Consider the following 18,048-nt stretch of genomic DNA (forward strand, 5'->3'; position numbering starts at 1 on the left):
GTTGGTACATTTGTTTGTTGGTACATTTGTTTGTTGGTACATTTGTTGGTTCGTTTTTTGGTTGGTTTGTTCATTCCATTAGCAAAATATCAGAAGAATTCCTGAACAGATTTCATTGAAATAAGTTTGACTTTTCATCAAACAGCGGTTAACTTTTGGAGTCAATATGATTCAAGAAGCTGCCACAGATGAGCAACTTCAGCAAACACACAAACCGCTATAACTCAGTCAACGTTTTAGACACAGAGCTCAAATTAGATGTAGTGGTAGCTGAGAGTCATATGCAACATATACTCTGAATGATAACTGATTGCTCAAGATCTTATTTTAAAACTGAGCCATTAACTATTGAAGTAAATTACGTCTGTTAGCAAAATGTCTTATGAACCAGTGGATGGATTTTAATAAAACTTTTCAGAAATAATCATTTAACATGTATAACCAATTATTTTTCAGAGCCAATCTATTTCAAGATGGCTGCCACAGCTATTGAATCTTAGAAAACACAACACTGGCTATAATGGCGTTAATTTGACAAATATTCTACTAAACTTTGGTGTGGTAGTAGCAGAGTTACTCACAGCACGTACCCAAAGTACCACTCATTAAATAAAATCTTTGCTGAAAACTTTGGAATCAATCATGAACTGCTAGACCGATTTTAATAAAACGTTCAGAAATCGATTATTGAAATTGTCTCTACAACTGAATAACTTCTGCAGATATTCCAGTTCAAGATGGCCATCACATTTAACTGCTGAGAACAAACACAGAAAGGGTGGTGCCTCTGTCAGTTTACAGGCATTCAGCTAGAAGGTGGTGTGGTAGTAGCTGAGGGTCATTCACATCACATACTCTGAATGTGACATCATGCGGTTAACATTATTTTCAAGGTTTGACCAAAATGGCTATAACTTGTGTCGTTTTTCAACCAAAGATGATCTTAATCAAGTGTCGGCCATTATGCACTCCTTTAAGAAATGCTAGGTCTTAATTCAAGCTCACATTTTATATAAATTAGCATCGTGTGGCAATTGGTTTTAAAGTTGACTGAGGTCAGTGAATGCCTCATGGTAATATGAATACAAGCCGGGACCTTTTTTAAGCAGTCATGCTTGATTATTTTACTTTTTCACTGCGTTGATAGTAATTTCTTCGCACTTCTCTGCTGTCGTAGCATCTCAGACACACCGCTGACCAAATTCTTTGATATTTCTTTGTGTTTTGTTTCAGGCGAGCCGTTCACGGACCGGAGCCGCCTCAGCAGCCTATGGGACAGGAGGAATCAGAGCTGCCCTTTGACAAGGAGCTGGATGTGAAGCTGACCGTACCATCGAGTCAAAACCAGCCGGGGAGGTCGTCGCCTCTGCCTGCCTCAGGTACAAACAATGTTTCTTCGAAGTCGTCACTAATTGTGATTTTATTTCTTTCTTTGTGCTGGTGCTGAGACGTGTTCCAGTGGTGCGCCTCTCCGCACTCTGATCATCTCACCCAGCATGGCGGAGTGGAAACCTTCAGATTCATATATCCTCTGATCTTTGAACAACAGCAGAGATAATGTCCAAATGTGATAAAATCCAAAACAATCTGAAGAAAAAAACTCAGACTGTAACTAGAGAAATTGCGTTTCCTGCAAAAATGCAGTGTGAATGTTGATTGCTGAAGAACTTGCTGAAAAACAGCTGAAATGTACCTGAAATGAAAGAACAAGCCTAAGTTAGCAGAAGATAGCAGAAAGTACACATACTTGCTGAATTAGATTTGGGGAGTGGTGGCGCAGAGGTTAGAGAGGTGGGCCTGTGAGCCGAAGATCGCCGGTTCACTCCCCGGCACCGACAACATCAAAATTGTGGGTGGGGTAGGTGAAGCACCCACACTTACCCCCACCTTGAGCAAGGCTTTTAACCCCCAATCTACTCCCTAAACAGGTCTCTCTTGAAAATGAGTTCTCGTGGCTCACTGAGACTACCTGTATAAATAAAGGGTAAATATATATATATAAAAAAAGCAGAAGTGAGCAAGCAAAGTAGGAAATGAGCTAAAAATATCTGAAAAGTAGCTGAAAAGGCAGAAAGAAGCTTAAACTATCAGATGAAAGTGAAAGGAGCTGAAATAAGCCAAACAAATGTGGAATTAGCTGAAAAAGCTCAATTTAGCACAAAACGGCTAAATAGTAGCTGAAATAGCAGAAAAAGCTAAACCTATCAGAAATAAGGTACAAGGTGCAAAACAAGCTGAAATTAGCAGAAAGAACTTAATTAGGCTGAAAGTAGCTAAAATTACCATGAAAAACTTGAATTTATCTGAAAACAGCTGAAATTAGCTAAAAAAAAAAAAAAGCTAAAAAGTTATCTGAAAATGTAGAACCAGCTTAAATTAGCATAATAAATCAGAAAGAACATGTTTGCCCAGTTTGGCTGAAAGGAGCAGAAATTAACAAAAAAAAAGTGGAAATTATCTGAAAAGCTGAAATTAGCAACAAAAAAAACTAACAAAACAAACCTCTAAAGCAGCTAAAAAATCTACTAAAAATGTTTTTTGTATTGAACGTTTTTTGAATACAGCTAAAAAAGTCAGACGCTTAAATTACCAGAAGGAAGTGGAGAGAGCACATTTTTGCTAAATTAGGCTGAAAAAAGTTAAAATGACTGCATCAAATTTGTAATTAGCTGAAAAAGCTAAAATTAGCATATAACAGTTAAATAGTAGCTGAAATAGCAGAAAAAGCTGAAACTTGCAGAAAGAAGCTGAAAGAAGCTTAACAAGCTGAAATTAGCAGAAAGAAGTTAGAAGCACAAAAAAAATGAGAAAGGAGCACAAAACAGCTGAAAAAAATCAGCTGAAAGTAGCTGAAAGTAGAAAAAAATAGTTTAAATTTGTACAAACAAGCTGAAAAAAGCTGAACCAGACAGAACAACATGTGAAAGGAGCAGATAATATAAATGGATCTAAAGATTTGAAGGATGTAAAATGAGCTCCATTCGTTTTGAATGAGGGAAAAAATGGCAGAAAAGGCTAAATAGTTCAAAAATCTAAAATTGCACCATTACTAAAAGCTGGATTGTCCTGAAAGAGCTGAACATTTTGATTTATGATTTACTGAAATAACTTAAAAACTGCAGGATGAGAATCGTGCTGAAATGCGTACGGAAGAAAAATGGATCACACGCTTCATAAACATTCACACAATTAAAGACTTTCAGTCTTGGTGCAGTTAAAGGGCCAGCCGGCCTTTTACGTCCCTTTTATCAGAGTATGTTCATGGACAGCAGCGTGTTGCAGTGCAGGCTTGTTCAGGTTTGTGTGTCTTCATGTTCCTCAGGAGAGTTTAGGAGTTTAGGAGGTTTGAAACTCTCGCCGAAACTCCCGAGGGACCGCTCGCCGTCCTTCAGGACTCCGTCACCTCTCACGTTGAACCAGGAAAGAACAAGCGTCTCCTCCTGTCCTGAGATGGTGGGACACACGGTGAGAGCACAAGAACATTTATCTTTAGCTCCGTCAGATTTAATGGAGTTCATTTATTCACACATTTCTCTCTTTCCAGGCTAATAAAGAGACCAAGAAGATCTCCACGAAAGGTAATTTTAGGTTCTTAAAGTAATGATTTCAGTTGAACGCTTGTTTCAAAAGAAACGTTTCAAAAGTCAGTGACAGAAACAAAGTTTTGTGATGATCCTAATAAAAATCAGCTGCTGAGGTCGTTTGCTTTTTATATTTGTGTTTTTCCAGGAATGACGACAGCTCTTAGCCGGCGCCGGGTGTCCTGCCGAGAGCTGGATCATCCCGACTGCGACGGCTGGTTGTGGAAGAAAAGAAGAGAGAGCAGCGTCTTCATCACCCAGAAGTGGCAGCGCTTCTGGTTTGTCCTCAAGGGGCCCAATCTTTACTGGTTCAACTCCCAACAGGTGGTCCAAACCCGAGTTTTAATACGTAAAACAGAACTGCGTTCACATTCTAATGTGTATTTTCTGTTGTCCAAACACGCAGAATAATGATGAGCTTCAAATTAAACACGAACATAAATGTTGTTTGTCCAGGATGAAAAGGCGGAGGGTCTGCTTAACATCTCCAGCTACAACGTAGAGAGCGCTGGAGAGCACAAGAGAAAATAGTAAGAACGAGAGGTGAAAGCTGTGCTGAATGACTGAAGAAGCCGAAACTGAGCTGTTTCAGCTAAAAGTAGCAAAAGAAGGCGAAACTAGAGCAAGAACACTGAAGTAGATTTAAAAAAATGAATGTTTCTCAACAAAATGGCGCTCTAAAGGTATCGTAATTTCTGGACTATTGAGTGCACCCACGCCTACTAAATAAATTAGCCACGCCCACTAAATAAAAATAATAATAATTTGGTACATGTTTAGGCTGCGCTTGTCTAAGCCGCAGGTGTCCACGTTGTAAGATGAGATACTTACGCAGAAATAATTTTTAATCTTTTAATTAAATATGTACCGTAACCTACAGAAATATTTACAGTAAATGTTTTTTTTTTTCTGAACAGTGCCTGTTATGACGGAGCTTTAGGGCCACGCTAAAAGAAAAATAAAATAAAATTACATTGCCATGCTAAGAAAACAAAAATTAAAAGCCATAATATTACGAGAATAAAGTCGTATGAGACTTTTAATTTTTTTATTTTTTTACAGCTGTCGTTAATTTTATTTTTTTTTTTCACGAGTCGGATCCACGACCTGTCAATCAATCCAGTAGGCGTGTCGGCAAATGACCGATCTGAAACTAAATGAGTCGTAATATTATCTGAACTCCGACACGATGAAGCAGAGTTTACCATTTTCACTGTGGTAAAATGAAGAATGTTTGTTAAACTTTATTGTTATTGACGCTCTTACTCAAAACATGTACCAACACTGCCACCTGCTGTTGTGTTTTTGTACGCTGCTTCTGGGATACATATACGTGACGTCATTACGTTCAGTTTGAAAACGGTGCTCAGTGAGAGAAACCGTAATCTGTTAGCACATCAGCATCAGATTATTATCAGTATCAGGACTTTGAACCTGTTTACAGTAAGGTGGTGCACTCCAGCTCTCTGCAGGTAAGGAGCATTTAGCTTCGGATTGGTCATTTGCTGACACGCCTACTGGATTGATTGACAGGTCGTGGATCTGACAGCTGTTAAAAAAAAAAAAAGAAAAATCTTGTATGACTTTATTCTCGTAATTTTATGGCTTTTAAATTTTTTTTCTTATCATGGCAATGTAATTTTTTTTTTTTTGCGTGGCCCTAAAGCTAAATTTTATTTAATTATTAATTTGTTAGCATGGCCTTAAAGCTCCGTCATAGCCTGTAACACAGCTGGTTAATATATATATATATATATATATATATACAGTAACCTACCAGGAAAAGTCATTGATCACCATCTTCATCTTAATTTCACTGGTCAGATTTTTTTTTACCTTTATTTATTTATACAGGTAGTCCCACTGAGTCACGAGGACCCACCCCCAAGAGAGACGTGTATATTTGAGCACCCGGTGTGACGAGACTAAATGTTTTGGTCACATGAAGCTCGTTAGCCTATTTAAAAAAAAAAATCTATAAATTAGCCGCAGCATTGTATAAGGCTGTGGTGTTCAAAGAGTGAAAAAAGTAGCAGCTTATAGTCTGGAGATTACGGTATTTACAAAGTGGGGAAACTGTAACAAAAAATTAAGAAATTTCAAAAAGTATTAAAATGTTGTGAATGATTTGAACGTTTCGACATTTAAATGGTGAAAGTGAAATTAAAATGGTGCGAGAAGTGGTTGCATGTCAAAGAAGTAAAGACGAGACAAAGAATAAAGAGAAACAGGATCACTATATCGTGAGTGAGAGATCTTACTGGCACACCTAGATTTTCTTAGAGTAGCCTGAGAGATTAAATCATTTGTGTTATTAAAAATCTAAATCAAAAGTGATTTAGTCCTTTTAGTTGCAGTAAAGGATTTAATGTGATGTGCAGCTTTTTTTTTTTTTACTGTACTCTAAATTAAAGTAACGTACGGTAATTTTGTGGGTTTGAGTATCTCTTACGGTAGAAGAGGAAACGTGCTCCATAATTAGTTTTCTGTCTCCGTGACAGATGTTTGACCCCCGCCTGTCTAAACGTCCTCTCTCTCCACCAGCGTTTTCCAAATGTCTCACCGGAAATTTCAGAACTTCTTCTTCGCTACAGAGACGGCCACCGACCTGAGCAAGTAAGAAAAAATGGAAAATCTTAAATAAGAGGTTCAAAAACGTGAAAAAAGATCAAAGGCTTATCACCAGAGTTTAAAACTGAGGTCATCTTACCTGAGGAAACGATAGAGTTGTAACTGTTTTGGACAAATCTTTAAAAGGAAGCTTTGAGTGTTTGTTGTGAAGGAGTCTCAGCTACTACCACCCCAATGTTTAGCTCTATATCTGTAAATCTGATGGAGTTAAAGCCGTTTTTGTTCTGTAAGACCAACCGGCTGTGGCAGTCATCGTGTTTTGGTTCGTCCCTAAATATTATTCATTTGTAGAAGTACATCCGCTGATTACTTTCTGAAAGTTGTGCTGAAACACGTCCACTGGTTTGAGAGATATTTTGCTAACAGACAATATTTGACGCTAATATTTATTGTCAAATGAAAAGCTTTTAACAAATATGTTGCTTTATATGTTAATGGTTAAAGGATGTATAGAGGATGACTCCCAGCTACTACCACTCCAAATTTTAGCACACTAGCTGTCAGATTGGCTAAGTTAGAGCTATATTTATCTTTACTAAGTTTGATGCACTGTGGCCGCCATCTTGAATTAGGTTGGCTCTAAAAGCTAATCGGTTATAGCCGTGCCTTTATTGAAAAATTAAGGGGAGTTTCATTAAAATCTGTTCAGTGGTTCCTGAGATATTTTGCTAACAGACACATGCACATGTGCATAAACACTATGAACTGCCCTTTACTCTTCAGCATTGTGCAACGTTAGAGCTTCTAAATGAAAGCCGGGAATATGTTTGGTGCATCAGCGTCGTAAAATGTTGCCGTTTATTCATTTCTTTTGATTTTATATAAATAATTTCTAGTTATGGTTGTTGGTGTGTATTGCCCCCTGCTGTTTACTTTTCCAGGGAAGCGATTAACTCTTTTAAAATTTAAGATGTAGTATGAGAACTTTAATAACCATAGAAACAAAGCTTATATTTATATATTTTATCTCCACAAGTTGATGTAACTTTTTTTCTTCAGGTGGATTAACTTCCTGATTTCAGCCACTCAGAAACACAAGAAGTTACAAAAAGGTCCAGATAGTGAAGAAGGTGAGGAAACTGTTATTTTTTTCTGCTTTTATTTTATTTTATTTTTCTGGGGTTGAAGTGCCAACATCAGTAAGGGGGAAAATGTTCTCATTCATCCTTTTCGCTCTCGTGCTTATGAATGATGGGGAGCTGCAAGTTACCAGAGGATGAAAGCTGTTTCCATGGTTACCTAGCAGGGAGTTAAAAGTAGTGGGGATGTGAGCGCACATTTCAGCTGATGTCCTCGTCTCACCTCCTTTAATGCTCTAACAGAATGCTACAGTGAAACTGAGTCGGAGAGCGAATCATCTCCTTCACCGCGCAGGAAGAACAAGGTCAGTGCAGCGACGAAACCAAACGAAACACACTTTGAGGTGCCGTCGGACTCACGTTAAGGTGATGGTTTTCACTGGTTGCCTCACAAGGTGCAGTACAGCACGCTGCCTCGACCCAAAGGGAAACCAAACAAAGCACCTTTACCGATTGCTTCAACAGAGGGCAGCAAAGGAACAGGTATATTTACATCCATCAACTCTTGTCTCTTTGTTGCTTGTAATGCTTTGGCTGAAGGTAGTGTAGTGTAGTGTCTGTGAATGTGTCCGTCTAGTGAATGTTTTTTAATGAAACTTAGAAAGTAATCAGGGTTGACAACTACAACCAATTAACTTTTGGAGTCAACCCAATTCAAGATGGCCGCCACAGCTAATCCCACTCTTAAAACACAAGAATGGCTACAACTGTAAAGTTAGATGTAGGAGCTGAGACTGATGCCCGACTTGTGCTCTGATACCACATGAGCTGTTGTCAAAACTTTGGCATTACCTAATAAAGTCAACCGTGTCTGTTAGTAAAATATCTCATGAAAGTGCTATGTACAGTAGTCCCTCGTTTATCGCGGGTGTTAGGGACCACGCCCCCCGCGATAAGTGCAAAATCGCAAAGTAGGAAACAGTAGTCCAAGTTGAAGTAAACTTTGTCATTACCATCTCATGTGGTACATGAGATGGAATGAAATTATGTACACAAGTAGTTTTAGTAGTAGTACTAGTAGTTTATTTTAGTATTTACTGTAGTAGTAGTTTGTTTTAGTTTTTACAGGTATACATTAAGGCGTTTTAAACCCTTCCCACACTCTTGCAATGTTTTAAACTCTTAAACCTACATCATGTTAACAACATACAGTACTGTATATGTAGCTACAACATTTTACTTACTGCAGAACAGGAGCGGTCCGACTTTGTTCTGTTTCTGCAGATGTACCCTGCAGCAGCCCACAATCAATGTTCTAAACTCTTAATCCTACAAATTTTAACAACATACTGCACTTATATGTAACTGCTAAATTTTGCTTACCAGCATGTCCCTGCTTGGAGGTCCTCGTCGGCCAGTTGAAAGATGTGAAATAAGTCCCGTTAAGCTTCAGATGGATCATCGGCCTCTTGCGTCCCGCTCAGGGTTCGTCGTTGGCCAGTTGAAACAGATGAATATAGTCCCGTTAAGCTCCGGATGGATCACCGGATCATCGACCGCGCGCGTCCCGCTCAGGGCTCTTTGTGGGTCGGTTGAAAGAGATGAAAAAAGTCCTGATGGACTCCGGACGAATCGTCAGACCTTTGGCCATGCGCATTTGCTCGGAGGTCCACGTGGGCGGGCTACCAGCTCTCAAGATTCACCGATGGTTCTGGAAGTCTTGTTCTTCTCCGGGGGCATCAATCAGATCAAAACTTTACTGTATCTCTGCTTTTTCCAGCAGAAGGCAACAGGGCTTCTGAGCGGGGCCCTGTTGCCTTCTGGGAAATGAGGTCATTATGAGCGGGAATACAGTGGAGGCTTACAGAGAGAAAACTACAAAATGTCCAAAAAATTTTTTCATTAACTTTTTACTGTACAGTATGTATCCAGTACTGTCCCAATCACGTGAGTGATATAGTATATATATTTTTTCAGTATCGTATATTAGGACTGTAGGTTCACAAACCGCGATAGAGCGAGTCTGCGGAAGTCAAACCACCAAGTAGTGAGGGACTACTGTACTATCACTGTATGTTTCTATAAATGATTAAATTAGTTCTCTGCATTTAACCCATCACACATGAGACACACCCAGGTGGAGCAGCGGGCAGCTGTTGGGGAGTTGAACCTGTGGCTTTCTGGTCCCAAGTTGGCCACCTTACCACTGCACCACAGCCAAACCGCTGAACAGATTTGAATGAAATTTTGAAAAAGTTATTATCTATCATGCATTTTCAGCTGATTAATTTATGAAGTCGTATCAAGATGGCTGTCAACACTAACTGGCACTAACCAGCACAAAAATGTCTTTAACTTAGTCCCTTTTAAAGATATTGAGCTAAATGTTACAGTGAGCTCGACATCCCATAATATCATGTCACATTATTTTCAGAGTTGGACCAGGAGGGCTGATCTCAGTCTGAAACACTGGCTGGCATGGAAGAGTGATTTACATCCACATCCTTCAGGGACTGATAGGCGTTTAATTTGAATTTGATGAACAGTTTTTTAATGAGTCCAAACACAGTTTCATCTGTCGGTGTCACGGTTGGTGGGAGTCGGGCCCAGGAACACGAGGAACTTGAGTCAAGACTTAATAATTAAAGAGACTTTAGGAAACAAAATTCTGCAATGGCACCAAACTTATGAGATAAATAAAAGAAACTCTGAAGAACCAGTCGGCACACAAAGCACAACAACCGGGAGGTGCAGACTGAGACTAAAGCGACTGGGGCTGATGAGTAAATGTGAGGCAGGTGGCTCAATGATAACAGGGAACAGGTGTAAGTGGGCGTGGCAGGAACGAACAAGAAACGTAACTTAGAAAAAACAAATTCAGACACGGGTAAACATTTTCTCTTTATTAAAGCCATGCCCAGTGACATTTTGTGTCCGTTCCCTCGAGAAGCCGCCCCAGTTGACGAGATGGGCATGATGCTGAACAACCTGAAGGAAGGAGGAGTGTCCCTGATGGGCCACGAGCAGCCGCTGACTCAAGATCACTTCAGGAAATCCTTCATCCGACGCAACAAGAATCCTGTCATCAACGAGAAGGCGCTCACGCTGCGAGCCCTGCAGAGCACTCTGAAGGTGAGCGGGGGGAGTTTGACCCACTTTGTTCGGCTCGGGTTACTTTTCCATGTCAGCATGGGATTAAAGATTGACTCAGGCGAGCTAAATTTAGCTGATTCAGTCGCTAATCGTTTGAGGGATTAGTCAACACGAGCTGCGTTTAGGAACATGTTCTCAGGTAATCAGGAGTCAGGAGCTATTTGATCTGTTTACAGTGTTGTTTCACCTCAGCTGCTTGGACGCTGACGTTTCTTTGCTTCGCAGGCCAAGGAGGCGGAGCTTCAGCAGGTCAACAAGATCCTGGACGACCCAAATCTGACGGCGTCCAGGTTCCGTCAGTGGAAGGAGCAAAACGAGGAGCTGATGCTAGAGATCCAAAAACTGGTCTCGCAGAAAGCCTCTGCTGCGCCGGAGCAGGGCACGCCTGCCGTGAAGGTTGCCCTGGAAACTGTTGCTAAGGAACCAGCCGCAGCCGAGACGGAAGGCGCTTACGGACTGAGCCTGAGCGAAGGCGAGCAGCTGGTTGACGCGGAGCTGTCGGAGCTGGATGTTTTCCTGGAGATCCCGCCGGGGTCTCCGAGTCCTGCGTCGAGCCTGGAGCTGGACCTTTCTCTGGGCTCGCTGGTGGACTCGATAAACAAACAGCTGAGCGAAAACGCCGGCGCTGTTGAGAGCTCCTTCTATATTTGAGATCACGGCGCAAAGCGAGTGTGGAAAAGGCTCGTTCGACGGTTTTCTGCTGAAGCTCACCTGCTGGATCGTTTCACATCAGTCCGTGCTTCAATCAAACGCACCGTGGAAAAGCACATGTAGAGACTCGATGCTTTAGAGAATAAACCTGCAATGTGACTCGTTTACAACAGTAAAATATTCACCTGCCAAGTGTTCTGGACATATTTTATAAAATTCTGAGAGTGTCTTGTTTTTAAATATTAAAAAAAATAATAATTATTATTATAATCTCTTGGAATTCATGGAGAACTTTTAATATAAATCATGCCTTTTAAATGTGATGTGTAAATATAGTTTTAGCATCAATGTATTTGTTTACTGATATTACCTTAATAAAGGTACGTATGATGAGCAATGTTTCACAGAACGGTCACTTGAAATATGATGCTCTGTTTTTTTTTTTTATTTGTCTTTTTCAGCGCAGCTTTAATGAACCTCTCGTGTGCATTTGCTTCAGTAACCTTGTCCTGAAGCAGTTCCTTGAACGCATCAAGGCTAATGGAGAGCGTTTAGTGCTGAAACGTGTTCTGAAACACAACCGCGTGACGCCGAGGAGAAAAAGTGCCTGATCTGCACACGGCTCCGCTCACGGGACTGAAGCAGAACGCTTTTATTGTACAGATTTTAAGATCTAAAGTCTAAATAGCTTCAGTGCTGCTAGTTTTCTATGTATTGATCAAAACTTTGGTGTGGTAGTAGCTGAGACTGATCCCCAACACGTTATGAAGGATGAGCTCAGTCTAAAACTAGCAAGAAGATTAGCGGGCGATATGCATTTCCTCAAGGAAGTGACGAGCTTTAATAATTTCTTCCGAGTTAATATTTAAAATGGTCCTGAGCAAAAATTAATTTTACTTTCCAAATGTTTTATTTTATTCTTTTTAACATTTGCTGCATTTCAGTCATAATCAGTTCGGTACCTGAGCATTTTTAGAGTATTTTTGTTGGTTAAAGCACCTAAATAACTATATATTACTCAACTATATATATATATATATATATATATATCGATATATATCTATATATCGATATATTGGGGATGCACAATATTATCGACATGGCATCATCTCTATCGGTCTATACTGGCGATAAAGTTAAATATCGGATATTGGCCATTCTATCAAAATAACTCATCGATATAAAAGGCTGACACAAAGCAATTTGTTCCCATTTCTTTAGCTACAATCTATGAAAAATTCAAAAAGTAATGCTGCTTCCAAAACTTGTATTAGCTGAATAGAACTGCAGGATGAGTCACGTCTCAGGTCCTGCATCAGGCTTGTGCAGATTTTTTTTTCTGATCTATAAGGCATGACGTTCAGATTTTCATCTGCTGGAGAGAAACTTATTTATGCATGACCCCATTTTTATTTTTGTCTCTGCTCATCGTTTTTATTTGAAGCGCACGCTGCACTGCCATGGTCGGGTACAAGGAGTGGAAAGAAAACAAAAAACAGACTGAAGAACTATGGATCAAAACCACTTTAAAAGATTACGAGTGGCCTTGAAGCAAAATATAAAGCAGTTTTAAGGTAAACTGCACAGTCCTGTATGCTGCGTGTTCATTTCAGCTGCAGGTTTTCAAAGCAAAAACTGATAAAACCACGCAGCGTATTAAAAGTCGAGTATTTTTACCATAATTATGTGTACTCGATGTTTTTCTGTTTGTCCCATTTTCAGACCTACGACATGCCTTTATTTGTGCATCTTTGTGCCTGATTGCTATGATCAGGTCTTGATACTTGCTGGCTGCAGATGAATCGGTCAGCTGCTCTTTTATTGACTTAACGGTGCAATCACATCATCTGATGGAACGAGGCTGCTTCTGTTGACTCGCTCTGATAACCGCTGGCCGTGATGATCTCTGCCTCACAGCTTTGTGCTGAAAAAGGAAGATTTTCCTTTGAAACGCATCAGAAAACTCAGATTAGCACACACGGAACATGTAATCTGCTCGTTCTGATTTTAAATCTACATTTTTTTTAGGATTTACCGTACTTGCCGTCATACTAGTCACACCGCTGTATAAGTTGCATCAGTCCAAATATGTCTATTAAAGTGGGAAAAAAAAACATAAATACGTCACTTTGCCGTATAAGTCGCATCTATTATGCGTCACCGCTGACGAGCCGGAAATGTGGTCCGGTGTTGTGCCAAAAATCAATTTGCTGCCAAATGGCAGCCGTGGGAATGTGCATGGGAGGGCTTTAACAAGATTAACACTTAAAAACAATTGTTTGTTTGCTCGACATTATAGTAAAGGTGTGTCTCAGTTGAACTTTTTATTAATAAATGCACGTTGACGGTCACATCAGCTGCATTTCTCCTGGGCGGTGAAATGCAGCTGATGTGACGTTTGCTCCAGGAGTTCCGGAGCGAGATGAAGGTGGCTTGGTATGGCAAGCCAAGTGTCGGTTTTATTTATTTATTTATTTTTGTATCTTGAGATCTATGACGTCATCAAATACTCGATTTCTACTCGGGTTTTATTATGTTAATGTCGAGTTTAAAATTATATACTCGTTCAACCCCTATGTCTCATTAATAGCCACTTTTGCTTATTAATGAGACACTTGGCTTGCCATATTGGTCGAGGGCCCCCTAGAGGCTGAAAATGGTAGTGTTCAATATTTTCAGTCAGAATGAATGAAATCGTCAGATCTCAGCCCAAAATTAGGTTATAAATATGGGAGAAAAAAACATATATTACCATATTTTTCTCCCTATAAGTCACAGGGTTTTTTTGCATAATTTGCATGCCCTGCGACTTGTTCCCCCCCCCCCCCCCCCATATTTATAAACCAGTTTTTGGCTGAGATATGTTTTCATTAATTCTGACTGAAAATATTGAACACTACCATTTTCAGTCACTAGATGGCACTCAAGTAGTATAGCATGCAGTTGTCATGTAATACGTAAAAGTGGCTATTAACGACACAATCAGCTTGCCATACCCTGCCACCTTCGTCCAGCACCAGGATCATGCATGGAGCAACAGTCAAATCGGCTTCATGTTGCTGCACCGCCCCGGCGAAATGCAGCAAATTTTACCATTAAAGTGCATCTATTAAGTAAAAGTTCAACCGAGACACACCTTTACTAAAATGATGAGCAAACAAATAATTGTTTTAGGTGCTTATCTTGTTAAATTTCAAAGAAATATGCACCGTTCCTCCTTCCTGATTTCCTCCCTCTGCGCGCTTCCGAAATGCAGCTGATTTGACCGTCAAAGTGCTTTTATTAAGGAAAAGTCAAGCTGAGACACACCTTTACTATAATTTAGAGCGAACAAATAATTGTTTTAAAATGTTAATCTTGTTAAATTCTTGTTAAAGTCCTCCCGTGCACGCTCCCGCGGCCACTATTTGGCAGCCCATCGATTTTTAGCACAACACCGGCCCACATTTCCGGGTTCGTCCCACATTTACGGATTGTCAGCGGTGACGTATATGGCAAAGCAACCAATTTACATTGTTTTCCACTTTATTGGACATATTTGGACTGATGCGACTTATAGGGTGGTGCAACAAGTACGGCGGAAAGTACGGAAGTCGCTTCTGTGTATAAGTCGCAGGACTTGCAAATTTATGCAAAAAGGTGAGACTTATACAGCGAAAAATACGGTATGTGTGGAAAAACAGAATTTTGAGCTCACGGTTTACAGCTGTCTCAGTAAAATGTTTTATTAAATTTTCTTTGCACCAAAACAATTCTACAACAAATCATACGCAAGAAATAAACAATTTTACATGCTTCTTGTCATAACTCAGTTTATGACATCACAGTCAAATGAAGGCTTGGTCAGAACAATAACAAAAAAAAAAAAAGTTGAACAATACAAATGAATGTGACTTTCATTGAGACACGTTTGTGAATCCTAAAGATGGTTGTGTTCATTAGTTTGATTTAACCTTCTGTTTGAAAAAATAACGTAAAGATGGGAAATACAAATGACATCCTCTGCTGAAATCTTCACCGACATCTTTTAGCTACTATTTCTGATTAATGACAAATATTTTACACTTCACAGTCTTGTTCAGACACAAACAGTTCTGCTAACAGTATTAACAGCATCACTAAAGTAACATTGCCCTTCGTGTTGCTTCTCCACTATTATTTATTTAGCTGCAACATCCAACATCGCATCACAAATTAAGCTTGTAGCTACATTCTAGAGGCTCACACCTGCTGCACTATTACTTATTTCTATAATTTACCTAATCAGTCAACCATTTCTTCTGCTTTCAGAATTCATGTTCTTTGAATCACTTTTTATAACCGTTGTCAGATTCATCTGCTAATTTACCCAGTTTTCTTATTTTTTCTCGCTAAGTGTCTGTATGTCTAACAGCTAACTTCATACACGTCCATGTCTGTCTTGCTGGAGAGCTCCGGGCACGAGCGACAGGCAGGACAGACGGCCTGCTCCTGGCGGGGCGGGCAGGCGGGGCATCGGGGTCGTTTGAAGCTGAGCAGCAGCGCAGTCCCTCCCAGCACCTGCAGACACGAGCCCAGCCACCCGAAGTACAGCGATCCAGCTGCGTTCAGGCTGAGCTGGGGGAACCTGGGGTTACCGATCCCTCGACTCGGATCCGCCCCAAGTCTTCTGAGGTTGTGGGTGTACACCCCCAGTCCAGTCAGGCTCAGAAGCCCAGCAGTCACCACCAGGATCCCCCCTGAAGCTGCCACCCTCCTCAGAGGCAGATCTGTCCAGCATCTGACCCCGATGCAGGCCAGAATGATGCCAACGCCGCACAGGAACAAGGAGGTGAGCATCAGGCCCTGCACCAGCCGAACCCGCGAGTCTCTCTTGTATGGACCAGACACGGGCCAGCACTGCTTTAGCTCTGAGCGCTCTACCTGCAGGCAGCTCTCCCAGAGGCCGTCAGAGCGCAGTAAGAGCAGGGCCTCCGCTGAGCCCGACCTGACACCAGTCCCTTGACCTTTTGTCCCCGATCGGAGATAAGACCCAGGTCCTCCGATGTTCAGCCGGGCCTGTCCCTCCCTCCACTGAGGGGTGATGGCTGCAGTGAAGACGAGGACCAGTCCCAAAGGCGCAAAGACAATCCCCATCACCATGGAGGCTGGCGTGTGCATTATCAGTTTGGAAACCTGGAGTTTCTAGTTGAAATCCAACTCGCGGCGCTCAGCGAGGACGGACGAGAAGAGTCCAGACAGCGAGGACGCTCGTTCAGTGCGACTCTGCAGAAATGTGAAGCACAGCCGTCAGAATGTAGACGCTAAAAACCACGAATCAAAGCTCATCCCGTACCGCTTTGTTGAAACCGTTTTCTCCTGTAGCTGCAGGCCGTCCATCCTGAGCGAGAGAAAAAGATGGAGTTAAGAGTAAGAAGCGGTGTGAGGTGGATGAAGCAGAGGTGGCTGCACTGCTCCGGTGCTGGACAGGAGAACAGAGGATGGCTGTCTCTGTTGCTAGGATACGGCAACATGGCCAGTCTCATCATGACAGCTGTGTGCGCGTGTGGCTGTACTGATGAGAAGACCTTGCTGGACTTTTTCTCTGTATGTTTGTTTTATGCAAACACGAACCGTGCTCAGCTGCGTGCACACGAGGGAGCTGTTCTCTGAGCATCTGACACGGTTACGAGCTAAACGTGACCTTGGAGGAATTCGGTCGCTCAGGAATGGTGTTGGGTCTGGTGTCGGAGCGAAAGGTGACTTCATCTCCAGAGTCTCCTGCCTGATCTAGGACCAAAAGAATGTCGGAAAATACACACGACCGAAGAAGAGTTTTACGAGTCGTTAATTTTCATCTTTGTTGAACACCAAGAAGAAACAGTGAATGTGTTTTTACTGTAAAACTTAAAGGTCGACGAGATGATTTTTGCATTTTAAACCAAGAAAGCGTCAGATTTCCACAAAAAGAAGTGAATATTTTTGTAAAATTGCAATTTAGTCCCAACATTTTTGTCTCCTTGTACATTTTGTTATGTATTCTTTCTGCAGTTATCATCTAATCTGTTACATTTTTGGGAAGTTTTGCAGAAAGAGGCCAGAAGGCAAGGAGGACAAAAACAGTCTGAAGCAAAAATATTCGAGGCAACGTCTGTCGACAAGATGGAAATTTCCTTCACAGATCAACAGGAAGATACTGACGCACAATAAATCTGTTTTGTAAGATGGAAAAACGAAATATTTATAGTTAAAGAAGACTTCAGCTGGATGAGACGCGTAGAAAATGTAACATTTAAATTAAATAGGTTTTAAGATTACTTCAAGATGCACAAATTAATCCAAAAAAAGGTTTCTGCAAACTAAATTATGACATAAAACACACCAGTATAAGCTTTAAAACAATGAAAAGCAACGTTTAAATAAAGGCTACGAACAAAAACAACAAGTAGCACTTAAAAATGTGATTTGTTTCTGTTCCGTGCGACGGCTGTGATGAGCGTCTGAAGTCAAGAACTCAGTTAAACACGATGTCACTTTGTTTGTCCTCCTGGGGTTGAAAATATTCCACTCGTTGAGTTGCTCAGTGCTGCAGGGTAACCACGCATCAGGTCTTCACCTCTGAGCCCAATAAATCCAACCAGCTCATTTTTCTAGTCTCCCTAATTTGATGTTAACCAGCGCTGCGTTCACTGGACCTCTGGGATGGGGACTCCTTTTCTTTGGCTGTTAATGATAAATTACCCCAAATAATAATAATAAGTATTTTAGAAGAAAATACGTTAATCTTAGCACTTAATTGTGTTACAGTCAAGTCAAAAAGCATGATTATTATTATATTATCATCATCATCATCATCATCATCATCATCATCATCATCATCATCATCATCATCATCATCATCATCATTATTGTTGTTATTATAATTTTTTATTATTATTCATCCATCAAATTTTTACCTGCTTCTTCCTTTTCAGGTCGAGGGGGTCACTGGAGCTTTTATTATTATTAGTTGTTGTTGTTGTTGTTGTTGTTGTTGTTGTTGTTGTTGTTGTTGT

General features: G+C 40.7%; 2 protein-coding genes across 2 annotated transcripts in view; one reads left to right on the forward strand and one right to left on the reverse strand.

Moving 5' to 3' along the window:
* cnksr1 (connector enhancer of kinase suppressor of Ras 1) overlaps positions 1–11,318 on the forward strand; it is a 48,308-nt gene extending 36,990 nt beyond the window's left edge. Inside the window, exons 11-21 of the mRNA XM_037695328.1 lie at positions 1,234–1,379; positions 3,323–3,465; positions 3,545–3,578; positions 3,730–3,905; positions 4,038–4,111; positions 6,126–6,197; positions 7,212–7,282; positions 7,535–7,596; positions 7,687–7,774; positions 10,182–10,363; positions 10,610–11,318. Of these exons, the coding sequence (XP_037551256.1) occupies positions 1,234–1,379; positions 3,323–3,465; positions 3,545–3,578; positions 3,730–3,905; positions 4,038–4,111; positions 6,126–6,197; positions 7,212–7,282; positions 7,535–7,596; positions 7,687–7,774; positions 10,182–10,363; positions 10,610–11,035 (1,474 nt within the window). The 3' untranslated portion in view covers positions 11,036–11,318. The remainder of the gene's footprint in view (positions 1–1,233; positions 1,380–3,322; positions 3,466–3,544; positions 3,579–3,729; positions 3,906–4,037; positions 4,112–6,125; positions 6,198–7,211; positions 7,283–7,534; positions 7,597–7,686; positions 7,775–10,181; positions 10,364–10,609) is intronic.
* Positions 11,319–15,043: 3,725 nt separating this feature from the next.
* On the reverse strand, positions 15,044–16,174 carry cldn23l (claudin 23-like). Its single transcript, XM_037694879.1, has one exon. The coding sequence runs from the start codon at positions 16,172–16,174 to the stop codon at positions 15,422–15,424; it is 753 nt and encodes a 250-aa protein (XP_037550807.1). The 3' UTR covers positions 15,044–15,421.
* Positions 16,175–18,048: the final 1,874 nt, after the last annotated feature.

The sequence above is a fragment of the Nematolebias whitei genome, chromosome 21, assembly GCF_014905685.2.
Source record: "Nematolebias whitei isolate Nwh7 chromosome 21, NemWhi1, whole genome shotgun sequence".
Lineage (NCBI taxonomy): Eukaryota > Metazoa > Chordata > Actinopteri > Cyprinodontiformes > Rivulidae > Nematolebias > Nematolebias whitei.

Bases quoted from the DNA above. Each gene is read 5' to 3' on its own strand.
- cldn23l (XM_037694879.1), bottom strand. From the start codon at position 16,174: ATGCACACGCCAGCCTCCATGGTGATGGGGATTGTCTTTGCGCCTTTG.